General features: G+C 36.6%; 1 protein-coding gene across 2 annotated transcripts in view; it reads left to right on the top strand.

Moving 5' to 3' along the window:
* Positions 1–11,035, top strand: part of LOC106076933 (fMet-Leu-Phe receptor-like) — a 30,225-nt gene extending 19,190 nt beyond the window's left edge. For both annotated transcript variants that reach the window (XM_056036145.1, XM_056036144.1), the window contains exons 3-4: positions 6,959–7,131; positions 8,818–11,035. In XM_056036145.1, coding sequence (XP_055892120.1) covers positions 6,959–7,131; positions 8,818–9,556 — 912 coding nt within the window. In that variant the 3' untranslated portion in view covers positions 9,557–11,035. The remainder of the gene's footprint in view (positions 1–6,958; positions 7,132–8,817) is intronic.
* Positions 11,036–12,193: the final 1,158 nt, after the last annotated feature.

The raw sequence follows: 12,193 nt of genomic DNA, 5'->3' as shown, positions 1-12,193 counted from the left end.
GAATCGCGTCTAGACACCTACGTTCCAATGTAAAAAATGTCGCAACAATGCTTGCATTTTGTTTTATTAAAAATAATTTTCACTCTCATTGACACTGTAGACTTGTGTGCCTTTTTTTTCTTAAGCATAAATTTTGAGTGTTTAACTTAAATATCCAAACTGGTGTTTAACATAAAGTTTAGTATTTAGTTCGGCTTTTTAGTTTAGCACCTAGTATGGTGTTCTCGAAGCATCCTTCCAGTTCAATCTGATCGTCTGCAAGTCTTTCCTTTACTTTTATCTCCCCCTGTCAATTTGAAGTTTTGTTTATATATATATATATATATAGTGCAGTGATATAATTTCTTGTAGTCAGAGGATAGCCTTATCTTGTGACTGAGATCACTTCCTTGCAGTAGGACTATAGTATTATTAGTATGATCCCATTCATGTTAGGGCCCAGCTAACGACACTTAGAATTCAAGCACTTCACGTGAATCAAGAATTTACAGTGTCTTTATTTATTTTACACAGTTCGGATGTTCCTTCAAATTTAATGATTTACTTGCTAGACCAAACCTTCCGCAGGCGGGCGGGGTTTCCAACCCCGGACCATCGATACCATCGAACGACAGTCCGGAGCGCATACCACACGACCAGACAGCCATCCTAATATTGGCATATTTTCAGGCAATCGGGTGTACATGGTCGAGCGGTATGCGCTTCGAACTGTCGTTACGACGGTGCCGAGTTCAAACCCTGCCCGCAGCTATCCCCTGACATCTTGATGAAGGCATAGTATAGGACCTGACTAATTACAAATCTGAAGGAAATGTATGACTTACAAATTAAATATATTTTTAAGTTTTTACATTTAATAAATATTATCATTATTGTCATTATTATACCAGTGGCGTGTCATCCATGGTGCGAAGGGGTGTAATGAACCCGGGCGAATGACGAATAGGGGCCCACAGAGGTACTTAAAAAAAATTGAAAACAAAAGTTCATGATTGTAATAATTTAAATGTATCAATCCTTATAGAATTTACTTAGTCTTAATATGTTTCTAACATAGATATAACACAAAAAGGATACGCGACGATTGCCATTGGGATTTAAGCCTTAGACCTATTTCTGCGTGGAACGGCGCGGGAGGACCTAAGTCTAAGTATGCGTCAAAAAAGTGCTTTGAATGTCATGACTCCATTACTTCTAGAAAGTAGTACCGACAAAAGAATGTTGTTTTTTAAGGTACTGGTGCATACTTGATGGCCATGCAGAGGGAGGGGGGCGGGCAATAAGCATATCTTGAACCCGGGCCCAGAGATGCCTTGCTACGCCGCTGTATTATACTATTATACCTTTAAATAAGAACAATCTGGTATAAACTTTGTCACATGTAAATTATGAGTGAGTCTGGTGTGAATGTTTTTTTTTTGGTGTAATGCACGAATTGTAAGACAAATTTCCTTACGGATAATAAAGATTATTATTATTATTATTATTATTACTATGATTAGTATTTATATTATAAGTAGTAGTAGTTGTAGCTAATGTAGAATTAAACTTTGAACAATTTTGAAACTTAGTTTGCTAGTTAAATAACCATTGCGAGTTAGATAAAGGGGAACAACCGAAAGAAAACAATACATTCGTACAAACTCATTTATCGTTCTTACCCTTGTAATCATCAGGAAATTATATACAATGAAAAGTGTAATAACCTCTCTAGATTCAAAATAACAGTATTGTGATACATAACCACCATACATTCACTATTGACATAATGCGTGCATCCTGTTGGTAAGCTTGAGTATTGTAATTTGGGTCGCATTACTCACTAGGCTGTATAGTTCTGCATTGTGCGCTCTGCAGCGGGATGTCTGTTGTGGATCTCATTGTCGTATTTTTGTTTCATTTTGAGTCCTAAATTCCTGTACTTGATGTTGGTGGGAGGTTCTTTACATAGTCTAATAAGTTCCCGTTTAGTATTTGCCGCGAAGCTAAGCAGAGAGACACAGTATATTAAAGACACACAACATCAGAGAAAAAAAATAAAAATACAACACAGAGACACAATGCACCAGAGAGACACAATGTACCAGAGAGACACAACGCAACAGAGACACACTACAACACAGAAACACAATGCACCAGAGAGACACAATGTACCAGAGAGACACAACGCAACAGAGACACACTACAACAGAGATACACAATGTACCAGAGAGACACAACGCAACAGAGAGACACACTACAACAGAGACACACTACAACAGAGACACACTACAACAGAGAGACACACTACAACAGAGACACACTACAACAGAGACACACTACAACAGAGAGACACAATGTACCAGAGAGACACAACGCAACAGAGACACACTACAACAGAGAGACACACTACAACAGAGAGACACAATGTACCAGAGAGACACAACGCAACATAGACACACTACAGCAGAAAGACACAATGCACCAGAGAGACACAATGCAACAGATTTAAAATGCAACAGACACACTACAACAGAGAGACACAATGCACCAGAGAGACACAATGTACCAGAGAGACACAACGCAACAGAGACACACTACAGCAGAAAGACACAATGCACCAGAGAGACACAATGTACCAGAGAGACACAACGCAACATAGACACACTACAGCAGAAAGACACAATGCACCAGAGAGACACAACGCAACAGACACACTACAACAGAGAGACACACTACAACAGAGAGACACAATGTACCAGAGAGACACAACGCAACAGAGACACACTAAAGCAGAAAGTCAAAATTCACCAAAGCGACACAATGTACCAGAGAGACACAACGCAACAGACACACTATAACAGAGAGACACAATACAACAGAGAGACACAATGTACCAGAGAGACACAACGCAACATAGACACACTACAGCAGAAAGACACAATGCACCTGAGAGACACAATGCACCAGAGAGACACCACGCAACAGAGACACACTACAACAGAGAGACACAATGCACCAGAGCGACACAATGTACCAAAGAGACACAACGCAACAGAGACACACTACAACAGAGAGACACAATACAACAGAGAGACACAATGTACCATAGAGACACAACGCAACAGAGACACACTACAACAGAGAGACACAATGCACCAGAGCGACACAATGTACCAAAGAGACACAACGCAACAGAGACACACTACAACAGAGAGACACAATACAACAGAGAGACACAATGTACCATAGAGACACAACGCAACAGAAACACACTACAACAGAGAGACACAGTGCAACATAGAGACACAATGCACCAGAGATAAACAATGCAACAGAGAGACAATACACCAGAGAGTCACATATCACTAGAAAGACACAATGTCATTCCCCCAAAGCCACCAAAAAGATGACACACTGAATCCTAGGCAACAAGGACTTCCTGTGTTAATCCTGCCAATAAGTGGGCACAAATTAGACAATAGAACACACTTAACATGCGCACGACACTAGAGATTGTTTTCTTTTCTGTAGGCAATGTCTGCTATGCAAGATACCATATGTATTAGAGATAAGTACATTGATACTACTCAACAAACGAATAGTGCTTCACTAGATTGACCCAGGGACACGCGTAAGACGCAATCGTCTTATTTTTGAAGTAACGTCTATATTTTATAAGATAAGATAAAATAAGACAAGACGAGAGGTGAAGAGTAAAAGACAACCATACAATTGCGATTTGACTTTTAACGTCATTTCTTGATTCCTCGTGATACTCTTAAAATTTTCCGTCGCATGAAATTTGATATTTAACCAATAATTTAATTCCACTAACACTTTTCCTTTCAACCAATCATTGCTGCTGTTACATGTTTACATTGCTGTTATTTTTTCTATGTCTCAAAATTCCGTATCCAGTCGCATAAATCATTTTGCAAAGTAGTTAATCTTGATTGTAATCTAAATATCAAGGTTGCTTCCCTTAGATCGTTCATACTTAAATAAAAACTATCCTATCACAGGGCTGTCCTTAGATCAGGGGTGGGCAAATTACGGTCCGCGTGCCACATGCGGCTTGCCAAAGTGTTTTATGCGGCCCGCCGACGCCTTAAGAAATTAGGTGTTCTCACACATTACACATATAAAAATGCAAATATATTTAAATAAATTATTGTAAATATCTATAGATCTAGAAATTATTGAAACTTTTGATTCTTATCACTTATCATGAAGAAGCTAAAGAAACATTGTCTTAAAACGTCATTCTAAAAAGTGTAAAGTAAACGAAGATTATTCTTAATGGCAATATTTCGAAACATTCAGTCAAAGACAAACAGTATTCAATTCTATCAAACACTGTGTAGAAAGTGTTAAGTCGGCTTGTACAAGTTGGCAAGTGTATCAACTAATGGAGCTCGTACTTTGACTAAGAACAACAGGCTTTTTAAATAAAATAAAGCATTGAGTATCAAATATATTGTTGGAATTGATTTCTCAATGATCTTATTATTGGCACAGGGCCAGCCTTAGGCATAGACAAACTGCTTAGAGTCACCAATTGGTGAGGGCCTCTCATGTTCTGGAGGTAGTATTCTAGAGAAGAAATAGCGAAACTTGTCATCAATGTTATTGTTGAAGTACAATAGGTTTTTAATAAATTGAATAATTTTACTGTTGTCGCTGTTTTTTTTTAAATTTTATTTGATGCCAACTAATTCACTTTGCCAATGGTCTCCAATTATCTGCTGGCCATGACTGGCAGTTCCGAGAAGTACTTGAAGATTTGGAACAAAACATGCCGATGTTCGGTTACACAGTAGTATCCGCTGGCCTAGAAGAATATGGAATCTCAAGGAGGAAATAGTTAGGTTCATTGAAGGACTGTGACTTTGTTACTAATATTTCTAATGAAGAGTTGAAGAAAGACTTCATGGTTTTTTTTTTTTTTTTTTTTTTTTCTTACATTGGAGACATTGCAATGTTTTGTTTGCAAATGAAATGTATCTGCATTTTAAATCTTTTCAAACAAAGTTATTACACTTCTTGAGCCAGCGAGTGAAATCGGGTCTTATCATTTTCCTTAGCTGAAAGGTGAAATTATTTCTAGTGAAATTGATGAAATTACAAGACTTATTTGGATTCTTTCATTGTGGAATTTGAAAGCAAATTTTAAGACGTCAAGAACTTGGAACTAGTTTTCAATACCATCAGCTTACCATTTAATGCAGAAGCTGATTCAGCTCCAGATGACATACCTCCAAGCAAATTATGACCTGAAAGAGTCATTCCAGTGACTTCTTCCACAGAAGTTTCATGACTGCCAGAAGCTATACTTAAGAAAACTTTGCTGCAAAGCTTTCACATTATTCGGAGCCTGATTCATCTGTGAACACGCTTTATTTCGTTTGTTTGAAAATTATGAAGTAATAGAACAGGTCGATGCTCACTGACTGTAATTTGACAGCAGTCGCAAGAACTAAACAACTAGTAAGCTAGTAGTTCTACAGTTACAGAACATTATGCACGGATGTAAACAGTTAAATGCTTCACATTAAGTACAATTAAACATTTATCTTATATAATACAGACGTTACTTCAAAAAAGTCATGCATATTAACCAATGACTTAAATTCTGCCAAGTCACTGGTTTTCCTGGTGAAATGTTGTGATGTAAAAAGACAATACCAAAATTTAAAAAATTATTCGTAAAATTAGTTCAGGAAATTGCTAACTGTTGTTGCAATTCCTCAATTGCGAGTAAAAACAAAATTATGCGGCCCGCCAGTCCCCAATTTTTTTTTTATGCGGCCGTCGGTAGAAAAAGGTTGCCCACCCCTGCCTTAGATGATTCGAGGCCCTAGACGAGATTCACATTAAAAAAAAGGTTCTTTACAAAACAGGAATATCAATTAGATTATCATTCAATAACATCAGTTAGGCCAGGTTCGCATTTAATTATATCTTCATAACTATCAGCTCATTGAATACATATGAATATTAACAATGTAATAATAATAACATTAATAAATTTCCGTATTCTGTGGTATCAAGCCGTTAGTCAGCTAACTAAAGTCAACAGCATCGGCAACACTTTCGACAGCAGCATGTCTCTTCTCTTTGTATCAATGTAGATGGGGTTGTAGTTTTTGATTGTTCGTAGTTCATAGTTTCTGATATTCTTTCTGAAAATATTGAAATCTGCCTTTTTACTTGCCTGAGTGGACCACTTGGCTACCTGGTCGTGCGGTTTGCGCGCTGGACTGTCGTTTGAATTTATCGATGGCCCAGGGTTCAAACCCAGCTCGCTCCTATCCCCCGTCGTCCTGCGGGAGGTTTGGACTAGGAAGTAAACTATCTTCAACTCAGAAGGAACTTATCTTATCTTATATAATACAGACGTTACTACAAAAAAAAAGAAGATGATTACGTCCTACGCGTCATGCATTCAGTCATGCATATTAACCAATGACTTAAACTCTGCCAAGTCACTGGTTTTCCTGGCTAGCTCAGGCAACCCATTCCATGCTCTAATAGCACTAGGGAAGTAGGAGCATTTGTACAAATTTGTCCTAGCATATGGGACTGGGATTGTGGCTCTATCTTTGTGTCTTTCAGAGTATTTTATTAAATTTTGTTTTTGTATTTGAAGATTATGGTTTAGTGTTTTATGTATAATTGCTACTTTACTTTTGAGTCTTCTGTCCTGAAGGCTTTCTAAATTTAGTGATTTTACTAAAGGTGTTAGGAACATCCGAAACATGTAAAACATTTTACAAACAAACAAACTTCCGGTGCCGATTTTGAGTTTGTGTTCCCACACTAACTGCTTTCCAACTCTCTTTTTTGTATATTTAATAATGTTTTTTATATATTGTCTAAAATTTTTTTGGATTAATGATTTTACTATTTAGCATTACTAGAAAAAAATATTTATTCTGAATGCAAGTCTTACAGTATAACAAATGGTAATTTTCAGATGTTGGCTGTCCTTGACTTGTGCAATCTTGTCCTGGCCCTCCCCTCTCTGCTGTATACAGTGGTCAACCCAGGAAGTGACGGCTTCCAGATCAATTGTATCTTCATGTCTTTCGTAGCGCTGAGCACGGCCATAGCCTCGGGCTGTTTGTTGGTCATCATAGCAGCGGACAGGTCAGTGCACTTAAGGGCTTTTTTTTTTGTTACGCAGTGCTAACTCAACTCTTTCACGTGACTTGAGCTTAAAAGTCACTGTTCTTAGATTTTCGAACTTTTATTTTTGTTATGGCGATGAGGCCATTATCTTGCAGGACAATAAAAGCTTTCTGGACAGTAAGGTTAATTATACAATGTAGTACATTAATAATCATGGCTTTCAAAACATTGAGGACCAGCTGGACATTGAAAAAAAAATAATGATGTTTATAACATTCAAAATATTAAGAACATTTAGGACATAAGGAGCATTTAAAACATTAAATACACTAGGACATTAAGGACATGTAGGACATTGTGGACGGTGAACATTTTAAGAAGCTTAAGACACTAGGGGCATTAAAAAATAAGACATTAGGACATTAAGGACATTTAGGTTATATGTAGCATTCAAAACATTAAAGACATTAGGGACATTTAGGACATTAGAGAAATTCAAAACAGTAAAGACATTTACGACATAAGGGACATTTAAAACATTAAGGGCATTTAGAACCTTATGAATATTCAAACATTAAGGATATTTAAAACAGTTAGGACATTCAGGACATTATTTCAAACTTTTTTAATCACATTAAATGATAGCAACTCATTATAAACTATTCGCCATTATTAAAATTAGTTATATTACACTGGAGCAATCGTTGGGTGTCTTAGGTACAATTTAATTCAAATATAGCAACAGTAACTGTGATCATGTTCTATCGCTATTTATTTCGACATTACTAATTGTTGTTTTTTATTTGTATGCGGGCATTGAAAACATTGTTTTATGACAAAGCCCCACCCCCTTCCCGGTTAAACATTCGTAGATACATGAGTTACTCAAAAAAAGCTACGGTCTGCGGGCTTTTTCAGTGCACGGACCAAAGGTTTGGAACTCACTCCCCATTAATCTCAGACAGACAACATGCTACACCACTTTTAAGAAGAACATTAAGACCTACTTATTTAAAACTTTTAAAGATTATTTTCAGATCAATTACAATGTTTCTATGTTTGTAATGTTATTACAGCGACTTGAGCCTACATTTTGTTCGTTAACAACGCTTTATAAATAAAAGTATTATATATATAAAAATATTTAAAAAGAGAAAAAACTCCGTCCTTAAAACTATATGTACCAATAATGTACAAGCTATTTCCCTTATGCAATATCAATTAAATAATGTAATCACCAGTAATTAATTGACTGATTGGGTATTTTTGTTTATTGATTCATGTTTTTTTTGTACAATAAATAGTTTCTTAACCAAACAAATTTAGCCATATCTGTTAATACTGAAGTATTAGTTTCCCTTGTTGAATAATGAATTATCAGTAATTAATTGTCTAATTGTTTACTTCTTTAATTGATTCAAGTCTTGTCAATGTCAATGAATAATTGTGCAAAATTTCAATTTGATCTGAGAATGGATTTGGGGAAAATAAAGTGTACACACTTTTTACCAAACAGACAGACAGAGTGAATTGATATATATACACACTCACACACTTTGGCATTCTTCAGTCGTTAAACGACTATGGTTCATCTCGAACACTTTTTCATTTGGCTGTGGAGCCCTATTGTGGATATTGATTGATAGAAGCTATGTAAATATCAAAACATTGTTCAATATAATTTTGCATTTTTCTATTTCTCAGATTCATGAAGTTATGTTTGCTACGTAAAACTGGGATCGGCACCATCCTCGCCAAGAAGCTCTTCGCTGTGAGCGTCATCATCGCCTGCTTGCTGGACATCCCGACTGTATGGCTCTTTGGGATGACCACCGTGGTCTTCAAACATTACCAGGTGCAAGTAAGCTACTGCTTCATTAAAACCGAGAGCAAGAACGGGGTCATATTCTACGTGTATATAGCCATGTTGTCTTTGGTCTTTATGGCCGTGATGGCGGCCCTGTTCGTCCTCTACGCGAAGGTGATCATCGTCCTGAGAAGGCTGGCGGAGAAGCACGACGAGCTGAAGCGGCGCCCTTCCCTCGCCGGGGGCGCGGAGACCCTGAAGCGGCAGAAGCAGACGGAGGTGATGCAGAAGTCGGCCGTGGTCTTCATCGCCATCACCGTCGTCTTCTTCGCGAGCTACGCCCCATACTTCGTCACCATGATTATCTCGATGCTGGACCAATCCGTGGAGGCCGCGATGAGCCCGGGGCTGAAGGCCATCTACGACCTGGCCAAACTCAGCCCCTTGGCCAACAATGTGGCCAACCCGTTCATCTACAGCTTCACATCCGAGCACTTCCGAGAAGAGGTCAAGAACATTTTCACCTTCAAGGCGTGCGAAAAAGGTTTCTTCAGACGCAGAGCCTTCTCGTTCTCAAGGTCAGACAGGTCCAAGGAGATTTCTGAAATATCAGACTCTAGGGAACAGGAAACTTAATGACGAGAGTGTAAAGGTAACATGAAACTTACCAGCAAAAGAAACATGATTCTTAATAGTTTTGGACCTAGTTTCTTTAGCGGAAACATGACTGGGGAACAAGAGTATTAGCAGTAACTATGTTCCCAAAAGTGGAACCTAATGACTAGGGAACATGATTACTATCAGGAAAAGGAACATGTTTCTTAATAGTTCGGGAACAATAACTAGGGAACAAGAGTGTTAGCAGTAACTATGTTCTCACAAGAAGAAACCTAATGACAATGAAACATGATTATTAACAGTTAGGGAACCATGTTCCCAGCAAAAGTATGCAGTAACACTATCCATGATATGAACTTCGGGGAAATGGAATTTTAAGGCAATCTAAATTCATCTGATGTAAAACATGGATTCTTATTAATCCTGTAGCTGGCATTTAACGAAATAAACAATAAGATTATCTTTTTAATACACGTGAAGATTATTAACTCTTTGTCTCCTAACTGACGATACCAACGTTGATTCCACCAGAACGTGTTAAATAATAACGGAGAGAAAGAGTTAATAATCCAAGCCAAGTACTTCCTATATAGACATTAAAACATTGACACAAATACACTTTGACTCTTCAAACAGTTACTAGCGAAGAGATTTGTGTTTTATAAAATTATAACTTTTGTGTCGTCATTATATCCGAAACAAAACCTGCATATCGCTGCCAAAGTTTTTGTCACTATATCAATGACGCAATAGAGTCAACTTGAGGGCATTCATCTGTGGCTTCTTGTCATTCGACGGAGGAGATGAATATAGTTCGGTGCATTCTGAAATGCAGTTTACATGCATATGTTTATAAAGCCCAAGGACTTGGTTTATTTACAAACTATTTTTTTTTTAATCAGATGCTTTGTTGATGCAGATGTTTGGCAAATTTGTTGCTTTATTGACATTGTTGAATAGAAGGATGAGAGAGCTCCTAACAATTTGTATACACATTTTTATATCCCAAACTTTCTGTAACAAAGTCTTCCTTATTATGTATTTATTCCCTTTTGTCTTTCTTTCTTGTAATGAATGAAACATTGTGGGGAGACCTAGCAGACGTCAGCACGTTAATGTCGTGAACTTACGACCTAAAGGGGATGTCACTAGCGCCTATGAACCACAATGCGAGTTGTCTCCCTCAGAAGAAAACAACCTCCTTCTTTGGTCGTATTTCAAGCAGTTACAAGAGAGAGTATGTTACACAGGCCTATATAAACTATATCTAGACTGGAAACAGACAAATTTCCTATCAGATCATTGTGTACGTAGCTCTTTATCATGCTTTAAGGGAATTCGCGTTATGAGTCTTGGAAATTGATTTTCTGTCTCAGAAAATTAATGATCTTTAGTTTTCAAAGTTTAGATATATTACAATCCCATTTCGCGGATTTTTATATAATAAGAGTTATTAATCTTAGAACTAAAGATTCCATGCAAATTTGTGATCTATATTATAAAGTAGAATGTGTGGAGTATGTATGTATGTATGTATGTATGTTACTTATAGACATCAAAACCGCTTGACCAATCTTGATAAAACTAGGCAGGAATGTTCCTTGGGTACCAACTTAGACCTTAGTGAATGTATTGTAGCCCTAAAACAAATGTAAGACCCTCAAAAAAAAAATAAAGTTCTCCGACTCTATTACAGCTATAGTATTTTATGGATCTAGGCCATGTCTACAATGTTGACATAAGAAAAGATAGAAAGGATTTAGACCTAGATCTAATTTTAAGAAATACACTTTGCGCAGATAGTTTTTTACTTTGACACACGAAAATACAAAAAAAAGATCCATTAATTTCATTATATAATAAAATTAACCTTCAATTTTGTGTTTCAAAAGCATTTTTTACATTAATTAGTTCCTTATATCTGTGATTACAGATTTCCTGACGAACATTCTTTCATTAGACAATTCCGTAATGAATCGCGTACTAAATATTAATTCGTTTAATTGTTTACTTTATAATCCCATCCCTAGATCTAAAACTCTAATTCAACTCTAAGATGATAAAACTTCTCTTCGCACGGATAGTTTTATACTTTAACACATAAACATATTAATTAAAGTCCATTCATTTCATATTTTGATCAAATAAACATTCAAATTTGGTTTTCTAAAGCTACATTCACTTACGGAAGCTGCGAAGCCGAGTTGAGATAGGCCTAGATCTATATTCATTCATGAATCGCGTACTAAATATAATTTCGTTTAATTATTCACTTTATAATCCCATTTATTTAACAAAGCTATCGCTCTTTTCGTTTTTAATAGATAAGAATGTATCGACTTCGGGTAAACCCATTTTCGCAAACCTAATTTTATTTTCGTAGCGAAAGAGAAATAACGTGAAAGGATCATTAGCTACGTTTAACATACATCTAAATCCAATCCACTAGATTATTTAAAAGCATTTTTTACATAAATTAGTTCCGAATATCTGTGACTACAGATTTCCTGGCGAACATTCTTTCATTAGACATTACCAAATGGTTACACATTAACACATCTCTCTACTGAGTCTATTCCTAGGCCTAGGTCTAAAACTCTTACTGAACTCTAAGATGATAAAACTTCTTTTCGCAAAGATAGTTTTATGCTTTAA

Source organism: Biomphalaria glabrata, chromosome 7, assembly GCF_947242115.1.
Source record: "Biomphalaria glabrata chromosome 7, xgBioGlab47.1, whole genome shotgun sequence".
NCBI classification, from domain to species: Eukaryota; Metazoa; Mollusca; class Gastropoda; family Planorbidae; genus Biomphalaria; species Biomphalaria glabrata.
Note: the sequence above shows the minus strand (reverse complement) of the source record. Positions and strands in the feature narration are given on the sequence as shown.